At 26.8% G+C, this 18,583-nt stretch overlaps 3 protein-coding genes across 3 annotated transcripts; 2 read left to right on the forward strand and 1 right to left on the reverse strand.

Moving 5' to 3' along the window:
• The first annotated feature begins 521 nt into the window (after positions 1-521).
• Positions 522-4,572, forward strand: Ccdc85 (coiled-coil domain-containing protein 85). The gene is made up of 4 exons (XM_015324318.2): positions 522-2,520; positions 3,385-3,757; positions 3,892-4,151; positions 4,226-4,572. The coding sequence occupies exons 1-4, from the start codon at positions 1,861-1,863 to the stop codon at positions 4,268-4,270; spliced, it is 1,338 nt and encodes a 445-aa protein (XP_015179804.1). The 5' UTR covers positions 522-1,860; the 3' UTR covers positions 4,271-4,572.
• Positions 4,573-5,249: 677 nt separating this feature from the next.
• Positions 5,250-8,614, forward strand: LOC107068174 (potassium channel subfamily K member 13). Its single transcript, XM_015324319.2, has 5 exons — positions 5,250-5,413; positions 5,596-5,788; positions 6,893-6,967; positions 7,450-7,849; positions 7,930-8,614. The coding sequence occupies exons 1-5, from the start codon at positions 5,285-5,287 to the stop codon at positions 8,423-8,425; spliced, it is 1,293 nt and encodes a 430-aa protein (XP_015179805.1). The 5' UTR covers positions 5,250-5,284; the 3' UTR covers positions 8,426-8,614.
• A 4,405-nt stretch (positions 8,615-13,019) lies between these two features.
• Positions 13,020-18,483, reverse strand: LOC107068136 (PR domain zinc finger protein 10). Its single transcript, XM_015324254.2, is given in 12 exon segments — positions 13,020-14,957; positions 15,048-15,239; positions 15,319-15,507; positions 15,601-15,742; positions 15,827-16,091; positions 16,179-16,694; positions 16,770-16,973; positions 17,047-17,376; positions 17,446-17,787; positions 17,848-18,238; positions 18,317-18,462; positions 18,465-18,483. Coding segments are annotated over 12 exon segments (3,006 nt in total). The 3' UTR covers positions 13,020-14,687.
• Between the last annotated feature and the right edge of the window lie 100 nt (positions 18,484-18,583).

Below are 18,583 nucleotides of genomic sequence, written 5' to 3' on the forward strand. Positions count from 1 at the left end.
TCTATTGAAGTGAACTTATAGATATATGTTTCTACATAGAATAGCAGGTGAAATTTTTCATTTCTAACATTCATTTAAACTTATTCAAAAGAAAGATCAATTTTAAATGGAACTTTACGACCTTAGAGCCTTCCGAGTTTCCTCAAAGAATGAATGGATATACAAAGTAAAGGAATATAAATACTTGTAAAAGAACATGTGTTAAAGGGAACGAGCAAAACATTTTTAAAAACTGCCTTCGTTGAAGAAAAATTTACTTGTAGAGCGTGTTTAAATGTACAATAATTTTGTTCCGTATAATTCATAGATATGATATTGTTTATTATCAAGATATTATATAATATCATAACAAAAAATACAAAATAGTAAGAATTCCCACAAGTTAAGGAATCCCTCAATATTTACAACTATCTACAATTCTATTAGTTTTATCATTAGAATAAACGAAATATTGTTATTAAACGAAAATGTTACGTTTTTCCCCCCACAGCCGATCAAAGTGTTGTAAGGTATCTAGTAAATCTCAAGTCTCTCTCCCCACTTCTGAACCTAAAGAAAATAAACGATTCAACCAACCAGAGGGCGATCGGTTGATTCCTCATACCGAGCCAGTGGTCTCATCCGCGTGACCACGTCCTGGAGTGCAGGAGGTTTCTTGGTAGCCGCCATGTTGACAGTGCTCAACTCAGACGCGAGTTTATCTTGGATGTGTTGCACCGGAGCCGGCATTTACGTGGCTATGGCTCGACAAAGTCTCCCTACTTGACTACTTTACCAAAGGGAATTCTCAGCTCTAATAACACGAGGGAAACCGTACAAAAGGAATCGAAATTTCGAGCGAACAGTAAACGCAAGACTTCTCAAGCTTCGTAATGCGGAACATTCGACCGGTTAGTTCAGAGAACATGATCTTTTTCTTCGAATAAAGTTTATTCTTTTGAAGCGACGACGAAGACGTTCTTCTCAACAAGTTGATGCCCCCTTGAAAAAGATACGGCACTGTGCACTCTCTCACTGTAAAATGCGGCCCCGTATCTCGAGGGCCAGCCTGTGCGCTGTTCAACGCGGCACTATCCACATATACAAGTTTCTCTGTAATCTTAGATAAAAAGAGTGCTGATACATTATATGATAAATTTCATTTATCTTTTTCATTTATATTTTTACAATCAAAGAAAATATTACTGAAAGATATTCATTCAGTGTCTGAAAGTGTAGCATTCAAAGAAGTATTAAAACTACCTAAATAAGATAAAGAACGACGGAGAGTGAAAGAAAGAAAGAGAGAGAGGGAGAGAGAGAGGAGGAGGAATTAGCGAGAGAATGCAGCATCGTGAAGGTCGAGTGAGTGACAGATGGCACGCGAAGGTAGTACCAGGAAATTGTAAGAGTTCGTGCTTGCGCACCAATGCAACGATTAAAGCAACTCTTTGAGTCGTCGATGCTGCGTGTCACACTCGGAAGCTCAGCCGCGCCTTAAATATTCACAATGACTGTGATATCACAAGTAAAATAAAATATAAAAAAAGAGACGATAAAAGGGGAATTAAGAACGTTGTTCGTGTGTAGTATGTGCGAATTCGACGCAAGCAGAAACGAAAGAAGAAGAAGAATACGAGGAAGGCGAAGGAGTAAACTGGAGAGGGCCTCCTCCTCTCGTGTAGGTAGTAGTAGGTCTGTGGACAAACCGATTGAGTGAGTGAGAAAGATAGAGAAAGAGAGAAAGAGAGAGAGGCCAGTTCGTCTGACTGACCCAGATTTTCGCGGTTCAGACGAGACGAGGGAAAAGAAAAGACAGCAGGAGAAGACTCGGACTATCTGAAATGGGCCACGACGCAGCCTGGAGCTAAATTAGCCGCGATGTCCAATAAGAGTAAGACTCAGCCGCAGCAGCAGCAGCAGCGTCCATTGCACGTGATCAAGCCAGTGGATCAGGTGCCACCGCGGTATCAACCGCCGCCGCAACCTACCAGCGGCATCCTGAAGAATCATCCACATTTTAGCAGTACCACCACAGTACCATCGCTACCACTAGCGACAGTTAACACGGTACTTCAAAACACACAAGGTCAGGGTACGGCCTCGACCTTGACTCATCATCATCATCATCATCATCACCATCAGCAACATCAGCAGACGACGCAACCACGTAACGCGTCTCAACAGAAGAATGCTCAAGGCAAATACTCGCCGAGGATAGAACACAGATATCATCCACAAGGTGCTGCTGCTGCCACTGCTAATATCTTAACAAGTGGAGCTTCGACCACAGCTTCTACCAAAAGTCAGGCTTATCTTCAAACCAAGATCGGACAAGGACAATATCTCCCACCTAATAGTCAGTATCCTACCATCGGTAGCAGTAACAGTGCTAGCAGTCAACCTGTACTGAGCAGACAGAGGCTCACCGACGAGGAGTTCCTTAGACTCGGCCCTGTGGAGATGCTCAAGTTTGTGCGAAAGACAGAAAGTGACATCGCACGGCTAGCTGCCGAGCAGAATCGTCAAATACAAAACTTGGTGAGGATTCGTATTTTGGCGATATTTCTGTTTTCCACGTGGGTCGGTGCTACGCATGCTTTCTTCATCGGCTTTCCACGTATATATATATTGTTCCCTTCGAAATAGATATAATTCACGTTTTAATCAATCGATACCAATATCTCTGAAATTATTAATAATATTCAACAATAATTATAAATCTTTTAATCGTACGACTCGGCGTATCAACAAATAAAAGAGACGTTTAAAAATTTTCATTTTTGTCTGCACACTTTTCGATATCATTGACAAATTTGTACGATATACAAAATATAAGACAATATTTTAATGTGTGAAATTTTAAAATAATATTTATTTTCAAACAAACGAATGAAAATTTTATAATTCCTTATGCCGAATCGTTATTTCGTTTTCAAAAAATCCAAGAATAAAAGTAGGACCCGGTACGCAATATACGGAAGTTTTTGAAAGGCTCTTCTAGGTCATACGCGGGTCGAACTCGCAATCGTAATTTCGACCGGTCACACACACGTAAAGATCAACAAAAAAAATGAAAAAAGGCGGATTTTCTGTCCACTATACAAAAAGAAAATTATATAGGGTTGAAAAACACGATAATGGAAAGAATACGAATATTATCGATTAATGCATGTTTTCTTTAATTGATAAATAATTGGTAAAAAATGATGTCACGTGACAACGATATACGGCTAAGTAATTGACGAATATTAACTTTGATTTTCGATCAATTATAACATAAAATCAGATATAAAAATAAACTATGATTTAATAATTTAATTTAATCTTTAATATTGTATTTAATAAATATTGATATAAGTAATTTTCTAAGTAAATTGGAAATAAAATTTAATTTATTTTTAGCTCAGTGAGCTTCGTGCTCTGAAGGAGGCCAACCAAAGACTCAGCGACGACAATCAGGAATTACGAGATTTGTGTTGTTTCCTGGACGATGACCGACAAAAGGGCCGGAAGCTGGCAAGAGAATGGCAAAGATTTGGTAGGTACACAGCCAGCGTTATGCGACAGGAAGTATCAGCTTACCAAAATAAATTGCGGCAACTGGACAACAAGCAGCAGGAATTGATAAAGGATAATCTCGAATTGAAAGAGCTCTGCCTGTATTTGGACGAGGAACGAGGGGGAGTTCAGAGGGACGACGGGGATGGATCGAGTTCGAGTACGAATGCGGAGGAAACCGCACCACCAAGGCCAAGACACACTTCTACGTTTAACGGTAAATCCTCTCTTCGAGATTGGCGGTTATATTGATGATAAGAAGAAATTAGAAATTAAGTCAAACGTCAAATGTATATATATACATAAAAAGGATGAAAAGATTCAAATGATAAAGATTTACCTTAATTACAGACCAAACTATGCAATATGTAAGGAGTTTGGAACAACGCGTTAAGCAGCTGGAAGAAGACAAAAGTGTTTTACAGGCAAGAGCTCGAGGATGGGAAGCGGGTGAAGTCTGGGACAATCCTAACAGTCCGAGCGATAATTCTCATATCGGAGGTAGACCCGAGGCCGTCGTACGAGCTCTTCAAGTTCTCGAAGTTAGAGAACAGTTGGAAAGAGAAGATGGACACGACGGCGAGAAAGCTCTAGTTCGAGAAATGTGTAATGTAAGTTATTTTGTTGTCATTTACATTTTAAATTATATGTATAATAATTACTATCCATTTTTTGTTTCTTTTAGGTTGTATGGCGTAAGTTAGAAGAAGGCCCACAAACAAGGCATTAGAGAATCTTTTCAAAGTGCAAATTCGTCGATTACGATATTAAAAACATTATTATGCAATATTCAAATGCCTATGGCGTGTCGATAGTATTATAATAGTTAATACGTCCAATGTGTTATATATTTTATAGATTTATATATATATATATATATATATATATATGATGTATATGTTTACTCATGGATTCATTCCTAGTGAAAGCGTTGTATTATTGTAGCTATAATATCGATCTATTTATGTAAAACTTGTAGTGCCGTTAGCTTGCCTAGATCGACTGTTAATAAACTCTATTTTTATTAAACTATGTCTATCATTTATTTATTATGTAAATATCTTCGCTAAAATTAGAAATACGTTTTTTATAAGTTCGAAAGAAACATAAATACATATCGTAGTAAAAATGAGCCCTTAAAAAATGAACTTTTGTTTACAATATCGATCTTTCATGTTCTATCTACTAAATTAAACATATTGTTTACCTTTAGTACCTTTTATGAATAGAGATCTTTCTTTTTTACGTGAAAATGATTCCGTGAATAAGGTAGTACAACGTGACACTGTTCCTATTTTTAAAGTATGAAAAGACTATCTCTCAATGGAGTTCCATACCTTGCCCTGAATTCACTTCGGTTGTGAAAACATACCGTTTGGCTCTTTCTTTGGTCCAGCCAAAAAAAGAACAAATATAAGCATTTTCCTTTCTCCTACTATTTCGATTCAGAAAGTACCATAAAAATATGACACTATTTTAAAAATGATAATATTTACTTACAAAAATTTGTTATGAATATAAATAATATGAAAAATAATAAAAAAATATAACGAACATTAACTATCACGAAAAAAGTTGAAAAATCTCAAATTGGCATTTAAAAAGTTTTAATTGGTGACCTTCAACTATAGCAAACACTTGGATCATCGCGAGATTTTGTCGACGAGTTTGCGCCGGTCCAGTTGAAGAGGAAAAGTGGGGATCGCATTGGACATTGGTGTCAGAGAGATGAGAGTCACCGGTGATGTGCGTGTGCGGAGGCCTCGCGGAGGACAACGCAAGGTTCATCCTCCTCGCTATCGTCCTGGCAGCTTACATGCTCGCAGGCGCGACTCTTTTCCAAATACTAGAGGGTGACCTTGAAATACGACAGGTAAGATGATCGTTTTTTCATTTTTACAATTTATATCAATTGGATTTAATACAAACATTTGAAATGCGTTACTTAATAATATGCTGGCAATTATTAAAAAATGCTTGAATGAAAATTATTAAAAAAATAAAAATATGACTCTATCATTTATGTTTTTCTTTTTTTTCATAACGTGCATGCAGGCTGCAGAATTTTGGCGGGTATATCATGCTTTTCGAAAGCATCACCTACGTGGTAGTCCACTAGCGCTTCAGAGATTACACGAACTTCTTTACGCCTACGGAAACGCATCATCTGCCGGTATCATTAACAAAAGACGGCGTTGGGATTTTCCAGGCAGTTTTCACTTCGTAGGCACCATCGTTTCCACAATTGGTAAAAAATATAATACACTATCTTTTGGAATTTCGAACATTTCAAATGCACTCGTGCAACGACCGAGGATAAATGGGGTCACTAGACGACGCGTCGTCTTGCATCTTATTAAGCTTTGTAATCCTCTTATAAGATATTTTTTTTTTAAATATACATCTTGTTTATATTCTAGTTATATATTCTTGTTTTCTTACCTGATTATTATTATAATTATTATTATTGTGGTTGTAATATTCATTATAATGATATTATTATCAAAACTTATATTCATTCAAATTGCTTTGATATGCAATTTTTTGGTGAAGCATTTAAAGGGCACACGTTTATTTAATATTTTTTCTTATTTTAACTTATAGAAAATGTTTGTAAAATTTTTGCAAAAAAAACTGAGTCACCCTGTATATAACACTTTATTTTCTTATCTAATAATAATCATTAGTGTTGATCGTATAATAATATTATCATGAAAATTTATATATATAGATCTGTAACATTATTTTTCTCTAAAAACGATCTAAAATGAAAATATGTTATTCCTTTTTCTGGATTTATTTCTAACACGAAGATCCCCCGGCCGGTTATACCACCTGTTCGGATATATCCTGTATATATTTATACTTTCTTATCCTATTATAATAATTAATAATAGTGTTCACTATAAGCATTGTCTTTAAAATTTGTATTCATCCACGAACTGATCATAAGCATTTATAATTGTTTTTCACGTCGATAATAATGATGATGATCTTATTGTAATTTCCTATCTAAAGAAACACACATAAATGAATAAGAAAAACAAAAATGCATGTGCAATAAAATACACGCAATTAGTACGTTATCGCGTTAGAAGGTAGTTGTACGGTAGAATGGTACGGAATAAAAGGACTACGGTCATCAGCCCCTTCAAGCGTGAGAATGCACGGTGAATTCTGGAATGCTAATATCTTGCGACCTAGTCTAGTACTTACCCTCTCGACAACTCCTTTAGCCGTCGATATGTACGTTTGCACGTACCCATAAGTAGATATCTCTCTCTCTCTCTCTTTCCTGATAGAAAGATTTTTAGAAGATGAGTTCAATGTATGAATCTGAATCTTCTTTCAGGATACGGAAGTACTGCTCCACAAACTACGGCAGGACGAGCAGCTGTTGTTTTTTATGGATTCTTCGGTTGTTCTGGTAATAATAGACACCATACACTGTGCCTTTTTTTAACGTAAAATATGAATTAATAAAATATGAATAAATTCATGTTGAAAAAGAAGAAATAAGAAAATATTATTCTTATTAATAGATTCTTACTTTAATATATCGTTCCATAAGTTTTTACCGTTATATTTGCTGTTTGCATGCATATATTACACTGCACTGATGTGAGTTAGAACAAAGTGGAACGGTGACCTATTTACATGGAACAAAAGAATGAGTCTTCGACGTCTAAATTGTAATAGGCATAGTTATTATAATATCAGGACTAGAAAACGGTATGCAACGTCCTATTTGTACGGATATATGAAATAACCTCGATATATGCTTGAATTTATCGATTATACATCAAATCTCTTATAAAGGAGAGGGAAAAAATAAACAGATTAAAAAGAAATTGAATGAAATAAAAAATAAAATCCTAATAACATAAATTTTTGTTCATGATCTACCAGGTGGTATCCTATTCTTCAATCTCTTCCTTGAAAGGATCATCACATTTTTGGCTTGGATTTTGAGGAGTCTTCATTTATATCGCATTAGAAAACGTCTTCGACAAAGTTCAACATCTTCTCGACGAGTATCCAGATTATCCAACGCAAGATCGTCTCTTCCGGATATCCTCGATGACGATGACGACGGAAGTTTAGAAGAATGGAAACCAAGCGTCTATTGGGTCATGCTTTATCTCTTATTAGCTTCTTGTATAACCGCATGCGTTGCTGCTGCGGTTTATGCACCGCTAGAAGGTTGGGAATACTTCGACGCTCTCTACTTCTGTTTTGTTAGCTTTGCCACCATCGGTTTCGGTGATTTCGTTAGCACGCAAAAGATAAATTATCCGTACGTCCATTGGTAAGTAAATCTCGTTAAAATGTCTTCTTTTTATTTCATCGTCAATATTTTCTATTATTAATTGATTTTTATTTTTACAGGTACAGATTTGCCAATTTTATTTTCCTCCTTATCGGCTGTTGTTGTATTTATTCGTTATTAAATGTAACTTCGATAATTATCAAGCAAGGCCTGAATTATGTGATATACAAATTACAATGTGGAAATCAAGATCTTGCCGCTCCCCATCTGCCTAGAAGAAAGTCCTCCGTTTCTTCTATATATTATTCCAAACGTAGATCTATGAAATTAGTTGGTAAAGATTCGATCAGAGCCGCGGAGGATGATCCTAATGGTTCCAGACGTATGTCAGGAGAATTAATTTCCATGAAAGATTTTCTCTCTGCCAATAAAGTATCCCTGGCTGTGATGCAGAAACAACTTTATGAAGCTGCTCAAATGCAAAAAGGTGGTAGTGGTGGTGGTCCAATAGCAACAACTCCAAGCCATCAATCATCGGTATTTAAACCTGGTGCGGTTGGTCCTTTAGCGATTGCTAGCGAAAAATTTGGAAATAAAACTTCGATTAATAGGTAGAAAATAAATTTACGAAACGTAGCCATTTTACTTACTAGATTTTACGATCTTTCACGAGTCATGTTTCTTTTTAGTTTTTACAATACGCAAGTGCACTTTGTTATTGTCACGTATGCGTAATATGTTATATTATATTTTACAAGGTTTTAAAATGTAGCTTATTGAAATAAAATCTAGATTACAATTTTATACGATGGTTAGATTGATTTTTGTTTCTTTTTTTAAAGTAGATAGATTTAAACTATAATTTTCAATAAATTTAATTATTTTTTTTTATTATTAGTACTTGCCACTGTATAATAATAATAATAATAATAATAATAATAATAATAATAATATTATATATATAAATTATTATTATTATTATTATTATTATTATTATTATTATTATTATTATTATTATTATTATTATTATTATTATTATTATTATTATTATTATTATTATTATTATTATTATTATTATTATTATTATTATTATTATTATTATTATTATTATTATTATTATTATTATTATTATTATTATTATTATTATTATTATTATTATTATTATTATTATTATTATTATTATTATTATTATTATTATTATTATTATTATTATTATTATTATTATTATTATTATTATTATTATTATTATTATTATTATTATTATTATTATTATTATTATTATTATTATTATTATTATTATTATTATTATTATTATTATTATTATTATTATTATTATTATTATTATTATTATTATTATTATTATTATTATTATTATTATTATTATTATTATTATTATTATTATTATTATTATTATTATTATTATTATTATTATTATTATTATTATTATTATTATTATTATTATTATTATTATTATTATTATTATTATTATTATTATTATTATTATTATTATTATTATTATTATTATTATTATTATTATTATTATTATTATTATTATTATTATTATTATTATTATTATTATTATTATTATTATTATTATTATTATTATTATTATTATTATTATTATTATTATTATTATTATTATTATTATTATTATTATTATTATTATTATTATTATTATTATTATTATTATTATTATTATTATTATTATTATTATTATTATTATTATTATTATTATTATTATTATTATTATTATTATTATTATTATTATTATTATTATTATTATTATTATTATTATTATTATTATTATTATTATTATTATTATTATTATTATTATTATTATTATTATTATTATTATTATTATTATTATTATTATTATTATTATTATTATTATTATTATTATTATTATTATTATTATTATTATTATTATTATTATTATTATTATTATTATTATTATTATTATTATTATTATTATTATTATTATTATTATTATTATTATTATTATTATTATTATTATTATTATTATTATTATTATTATTATTATTATTATTATTATTATTATTATTATTATTATTATTATTATTATTATTATTATTATTATTATTATTATTATTATTATTATTATTATTATTATTATTATTATTATTATTATTATTATTATTATTATTATTATTATTATTATTATTATTATTATTATTATTATTATTATTATTATTATTATTATTATTATTATTATTATTATTATTATTATTATTATTATTATTATTATTATTATTATTATTATTATTATTATTATTATTATTATTATTATTATTATTATTATTATTATTATTATTATTATTATTATTATTATTATTATTATTATTATTATTATTATTATTATTATTATTATTATTATTATTATTATTATTATTATTATTATTATTATTATTATTATTATTATTATTATTATTATTATTATTATTATTATTATTATTATTATTATTATTATTATTATTATTATTATTATTATTATTATTATTATTATTATTATTATTATTATTATTATTATTATTATTATTATTATTATTATTATTATTATTATTATTATTATTATTATTATTATTATTATTATTATTATTATTATTATTATTATTATTATTATTATTATTATTATTATTATTATTATTATTATTATTATTATTATTATTATTATTATTATTATTATTATTATTATTATTATTATTATTATTATTATTATTATTATTATTATTATTATTATTATTATTATTATTATTATTATTATTATTATTATTATTATTATTATTATTATTATTATTATTATTATTATTATTATTATTATTATTATTATTATTATTATTATTATTATTATTATTATTATTATTATTATTATTATTATTATTATTATTATTATTATTATTATTATTATTATTATTATTATTATTATTATTATTATTATTATTATTATTATTATTATTATTATTATTATTATTATTATTATTATTATTATTATTATTATTATTATTATTATTATTATTATTATTATTATTATTATTATTATTATTATTATTATTATTATTATTATTATTATTATTATTATTATTATTATTATTATTATTATTATTATTATTATTATTATTATTATTATTATTATTATTATTATTATTATTATTATTATTATTATTATTATTATTATTATTATTATTATTATTATTATTATTATTATTATTATTATTATTATTATTATTATTATTATTATTATTATTATTATTATTATTATTATTATTATTATTATTATTATTATTATTATTATTATTATTATTATTATTATTATTATTATTATTATTATTATTATTATTATTATTATTATTATTATTATTATTATTATTATTATTATTATTATTATTATTATTATTATTATTATTATTATTATTATTATTATTATTATTATTATTATTATTATTATTATTATTATTATTATTATTATTATTATTATTATTATTATTATTATTATTATTATTATTATTATTATTATTATTATTATTATTATTATTATTATTATTATTATTATTATTATTATTATTATTATTATTATTATTATTATTATTATTATTATTATTATTATTATTATTATTATTATTATTATTATTATTATTATTATTATTATTATTATTATTATTATTATTATTATTATTATTATTATTATTATTATTATTATTATTATTATTATTATTATTATTATTATTATTATTATTATTATTATTATTATTATTATTATTATTATTATTATTATTATTATTATTATTATTATTATTATTATTATTATTATTATTATTATTATTATTATTATTATTATTATTATTATTATTATTATTATTATTATTATTATTATTATTATTATTATTATTATTATTATTATTATTATTATTATTATTATTATTATTATTATTATTATTATTATTATTATTATTATTATTATTATTATTATTATTATTATTATTATTATTATTATTATTATTATTATTATTATTATTATTATTATTATTATTATTATTATTATTATTATTATTATTATTATTATTATTATTATTATTATTATTATTATTATTATTATTATTATTATTATTATTATTATTATTATTATTATTATTATTATTATTATTATTATTATTATTATTATTATTATTATTATTATTATTATTATTATTATTATTATTATTATTATTATTATTATTATTATTATTATTATTATTATTATTATTATTATTATTATTATTATTATTATTATTATTATTATTATTATTATTATTATTATTATTATTATTATTATTATTATTATTATTATTATTATTATTATTATTATTATTATTATTATTATTATTATTATTATTATTATTATTATTATTATTATTATTATTATTATTATTATTATTATTATTATTATTATTATTATTATTATTATTATTATTATTATTATTATTATTATTATTATTATTATTATTATTATTATTATTATTATTATTATTATTATTATTATTATTATTATTATTATTATTATTATTATTATTATTATTATTATTATTATTATTATTATTATTATTATTATTATTATTATTATTATTATTATTATTATTATTATTATTATTATTATTATTATTATTATTATTATTATTATTATTATTATTATTATTATTATTATTATTATTATTATTATTATTATTATTATTATTATTATTATTATTATTATTATTATTATTATTATTATTATTATTATTATTATTATTATTATTATTATTATTATTATTATTATTATTATTATTATTATTATTATTATTATTATTATTATTATTATTATTATTATTATTATTATTATTATTATTATTATTATTATTATTATTATTATTATTATTATAGTAATAATTATCGTAACTATTATTTATTTCTGCATATTATTCAGTGCAAAGTGGTAGAATAAGAAAAAGATACGTGTAGAAGTAAAATGATCGTTTTCACTTCCTTCTCAGATTTTTCGGTAAGCTGAAACATATGTATAAAAGAAATTAAAAAATACTGAAAGAAATTTAATTAATTTTTTTGTTATTAAATTTAATGTTAAATCTTTCGACATTATATTTATGTCATACCGAGTGGTGTTTTCCACTAATGATAAAATATGAAAAAATACTAATATATACATCATAGATGAGGTATATATCGATCATCCAATAACTTTATTTAAATCATGTTTACAGTACAATTTGCCATGTACTCAATGACATCAACGAACATGCAATCTTTTGTCTTCGCATTTGTAATAATGTGTGTTTTACTGTATGCATCTTGTGTAAGTAAAATAAATGAAAAAATCATTCCTGTAATGTGAAAAAGAAAAATTTCATCTTATGTAAAAAAAAACTAGTATATTATGTAAAGTTTAATATAATATATGTATATCATTTTAATCGATGAACGAGCGTGTGTCCGACGTACAATCTAAAATTCTTTGAAACAAGGATAACTACGAATTTTCACAACCTTTTAAATGAGCAACGCTTATACTTTTCACGGCATTTTGATTTTTTTCTCAATATTATCCAGATAAAAAGTATTATTAAATGTTAGGATAAATTATGCGCTTAAAGAGTATTTCTATTACACATTACATCATAACACTACGAAGACAAAAATTTCTCTTTTCCTGATTAACTACAATTTTATCTTGTGTATCTTACGATCGGCTTTAAGCGGACATCCTAATTCAATGATCGAGGTAGATGAAAAACTTTTCACACCGAGATGGTATGCGTATGAAACTAGATATCGAGAAACGATTACGTGAAAAACAATGCGCGTATGTATTTTCACTGGAAATCTAAGAAGGAGAAGGGATGTTTTCGCTCTAAACGTGAAAGACACAAATAGATTTACGAGAAAAATTTATGAATTACGATAGAGCGAAAGTGAAACGTACTATCGTTTTTTTCGGAGATTGCAATCATTCGAGAAATCTACAGATAAATTTTTTTATTTCTTTTTCTCTTTCTTTCTTTCTTTCTTTCTTTCTTTCTTTCTTTCTTTCTTTCTTTCTTTTTTCTTTCCCTTTATTGTTAAAGCCAAATGCCTAGTGAACGATGATTTAACGTCATGTCTTGCAATTATTACATTCGGTTTATAGTCTATCACAAAACAATCATGTTATACAGACGAAATCACAGTGATCTAAGATGCAGTAAGATCATTTTTAGTCTTTTAATTTAAGCCAAGCTTAAACGTTTATAACGTAAAGCGTATCAAGGTTTTGTTAACATTCACAATAGACTCTGGCAATGAATTTAAGCTTGGTTTAGACTTAAAAAGAAACTATTAGACCTAGCACTAGATAAGTGCTGACAGTACAATGATATTTGTCCTACCTTCTGATGGCTCAATATCCATAATGTCTTGCGAATGAAGTTTTCAATAATACACAAGACAATAGTACGTCTATTGCAAGTATAATCTTACTGTTTCTTGTTCATTATTATTCTTTATGTCATTAGGCTTTTTTTGTGTATCGAGGCTCAGACAAAGTACTCATGAAGTCGTGTAATTCATCATTCCAACAAATCCACTGAAGTCATCATAGTCAGTGGCCAACGTTGCAATTCACACAATTGAGACAACAGCGCTCAGTGTTTCGCACTGGCGCTGACAAAGCTGCATTCCAAATACTCTCAAGTAGAAGTACCGTACCACACTTCTTTCAGGCAAACGATGGCCTTGTATTTGGTACCGGCAGCAAAAAAGCACAGCCTCTTTTGACTATGCACAAAGTCACGAGATTCATATCTCGATAAATTAGCAATGATTCCCCGACAAAGGGATTGTGCCTATTCTTTCTTCAACGTATATCACGCATACGTACAAATTGTTGCCCAACCAACTCCAAACCGTTACTTATTAGATCAACTTCGTTTGATATTTTAATTATTCTCTGTTTAAAAAATTCTCCGTCTACGTCGCACGCTTGAATATAATCCATGAAATTGTTATCGCTTAACGTAGGTGGTTGATTTTGATTTTGCGGTGGACGACTTCTCGAGCGCGGAATTTGATCCGCCGGTTCCATTAAATTCGGATGTTTCTTACGTTGATGTTGCAAAAGTTTTGCCTATCAAGACACATGTTACATAGCAAGTATAAATATATTGTATTGAAAAATATAGTGCTTTTATCAAAAATATATTTCAATTTGATTTACCTTACTAGCATATTGTTTATGACACCATTGACATCCTTGAGGTGTAGTTGTAATACTACCAACCGTTTGACTGAAAGTTGGATTAGGCAGACTCGAATATTCTGATTCTTTCTGACGATTACTCGGTGGTAGAGCAGCACCCGGATGATTTTTCATGATATGAGCTTTACGTTTGCTGCTGCTTTTATACACCTTTGTAAATAGATACAAACAAAGATTTACAGAAACAGATATCGTATGATTGTTATATCATTGCATTATAATACGATACCTTATCACAATATTGACAATAATAATCTCTCGTTTGTCGCAAAATTGGTAAATTTAGTTCAGGCACGGACTCTGGAGCAACGTCTGGATGTCGTTTTGCCAAATGATTGACAAGCATTCCTCTTCGTTTAAATCCTACTAGACATTGATGGCATTTATATATGAAACGATTGTAATCATTTGGATTTACCTAATAAAAAGTACATGTATTAATATATACATATTAATATATACATATTTATATTTAAACTATAAAAAAAAAGAATATAGATATTGATTATACCTTTGGCACAAACTTCTTTACTTGATTGTTTTGTATTGTTTGTTCTTGATTCGTTTTCTGCGAATTGTGCATTCTAGTCATGTGTTCCTTAAGTTTATCTTTTCTTTTAAATTGTTTTCCACAATTAGCACAGTGAAATTCTCTGTATATAACAAGTGAATATATGTATAAATGAATATTAATTAGTATAATAAATCATTTGTCATATGATTAATGTGTTGTTTACCTGTGATCAGAATGTTTGAGTAAATGCATTCGTAGTTTATCCACCGTAGGGAAACGCTTTGTACAAAACTGACACTTGTGTTTTCTTTCACAATGATGAGCTCTTATATGTTTTCGAATTACCGAATATTTAATAAAATTTCTTTGGCAATGAGGACAGGTAAATGTATGATCTCCATTTCTATGCGTCTCAACGTGATCTTTTAACATCAAGCCTTGATCAAAAAGTTGTCTGCATATCGGACATTCATACACTTGCTTATTTTCTACAAAAATTATAGAAATTATTTTTAAATATAATTATTTTTAAAACAAGTGTTATAATCTAATAAATACTTATTAAAGATATTTACCTCTGTGTGTTTTTAAGTGACAAGATAAAGCAGAATTATTCATGAATCTTTTTAGACAAATGTTGCACGGCAGTGGCTTTTGGTCCTCGGCACCATGCACTAAACAATGTTTCTGTAATCTTACTTTTGTAGCAAAGCGCTTATAACACATCGAGCACTTATATGCAGCAACCACTGATGTCAATTTGTTACTTTTTGGCAAAGATAATCTAGCATGTTGCAAAACATGACTGATTAATTCGGACTTTTTTTGACATTCTAATCCACACTGTGGACAAACCGTCGATTGACAATTTATCTTATTGTCTTCCGGATTGTGCATAAGATTATGTATTTTAAATAAAGACAGCTTTTTGAAGATTAAATTGCACGTACAACATTTCCATTCTTTACAATTATTTTGTCTAGCATTTTCTTTTTCTTTTAAATTTCTGCCTCTGTACAATTTCATACGTCTTGCATGATTGTAAGAATTATTATCCGATTTTGGCCAAATACTCACGCTATTGTTATATTCTAATAAAAAAAATATATATAATTAAGCATAAAAAATAAAAAATAAAAAATAAAAACAGATTTAATTATTTATACCTTTGTCATCTTTCACATCAGGTTTCAATACCATTAAATTTCTACGTGCTGCATAATCAGGATGAGGTCCTGCTCTTAGTTCTTCTTTTGGTGAAATATTTTTTGTAGTTAAAAATACAATTCCATCTTTCTGTTGGCAAATCACTAAATTTTGTTCTTTGTACGTAAGTGCAGGTCTCACAAAACGCATCCAGTTTGAAGTATCTGAAAAGTATATGTGTTCAATACTTTTTGGAGCAACAGAATCATACATGAATATATGATCATCAATACTCACTTTCATCTGAAACATCAACTTTCAAAAATTGTCCCTCTTCTGCTTCATAAAGCAGTGGTAATGCATTTTCAAATGGTGTTCCATCATAATTGTATAAAATACCTTCGATAGGGCCAAATTGTGTTCGCCTACGAATATTACGTTTTGCAAAAACTCCATATTCTGAACCACCCAAAATAATATCCACGGTAGATAATTTCTTTATATAAAGATATGATCCTGGCAGTGTAGCTATAGCTCGTGATGGTACAGGTTGATCAGCAATTGCACATACATTATGAGAAGTGCAACCATCTTCGCTGGTACAAATACCGTCGCATTCATCACACCCTGAATAAATTGGAATTTTATAATTAATGTATGTAATTAATAAATTAGTTACAAATATTAGTAACTTACAAAAATGTTTGTCATCGTCTATTTGTTGCTTAGACTTCTTTGTATTTTTCTTATCGATAGATTTTTTCTTATTCGCATGAGATAATATTTCATTAATTTGACCCATTTGCTCATTGGCTTCCGTTATTGACTGAGGATTACTTTCTTTAGTTATATTCTTTTTTTCAGATTCATTATTAATATGATTATCTCCCATTGTAAAAGTTGGATTTTTTAAAGAATTCATTACATTGGCTTGATCGTCTTGCATTACTACATAATCTCTTGTTATAGCAAAATCTGTATCTGGTATACCTGTTAGCATGAGCGGAGTTGTGTTGTGCTCCAATTCTGCATTAGGCTCTGCAAATATAACACCATATTATTCAACACTGTAAATATCAAGTTATTAATACTATTTACCTTGCATTAATATTAATTCATTTCCAACTGTAGAAACTAAAGCTTCTTCATTATCTTCATTAATAAAATCTGTTCCAGTATCAGTTTGCGCATCTATTGGATGTGTCAATTGACCCACAAAATTGATACTTGATCTTACATTGGATTCAGTTGTAGATATTAAAGGGGAAGAAGGACCTTGTAGAATAACAACAGAATTATGAAAAGGAGACGGAGGTAATTGAACTGGAGTTGGTGAATACCTAGCAGCAGAACTCATATTAGGATCAAGTGGACTAACGCGATGTTCAAATTCGGAAAGAGGAGACGAAGGTCTGGGGGAGAACGAGACCTGCTCGTACGTTGGAAATAAACGAGAATAATCTCTAGATTGATCTGGAACATATTCAACCTGATAAACAAATAAAATGTTATCAAAATAATGTTATTTCTTTAGACAACAATTTTCTGATTGTCAAATTGTACTCACGGTCAAAAACAGTAATCTATTATTATTCATCTTCTTCGGTTGTTCATACATTGTCGAGTTAATTGGGCTATCAATTGGCCAAGTTACCGAAGTATCAGCAACTTTACTAATGTTGGACATATCAAATGTGTCACCAGGGCCCCCTCAGGAGGGCCCCTTGGATCCATTGTATTTTATCTGTCCTGTCAGTAATATTACGATTTGTCACCTATTTGATAACAAAAATATATGTCAAACGTACAATTACTTATTCTTTTTTTTTTTTTT

The sequence above is a fragment of the Polistes dominula genome, unplaced genomic scaffold (assembly GCF_049000335.1).
Source record: "Polistes dominula isolate Pdom_NZ unplaced genomic scaffold, Pdom_raw_medaka contig_82, whole genome shotgun sequence".
In the NCBI taxonomy this organism is placed as follows: Eukaryota; Metazoa; Arthropoda; class Insecta; order Hymenoptera; family Vespidae; genus Polistes; species Polistes dominula.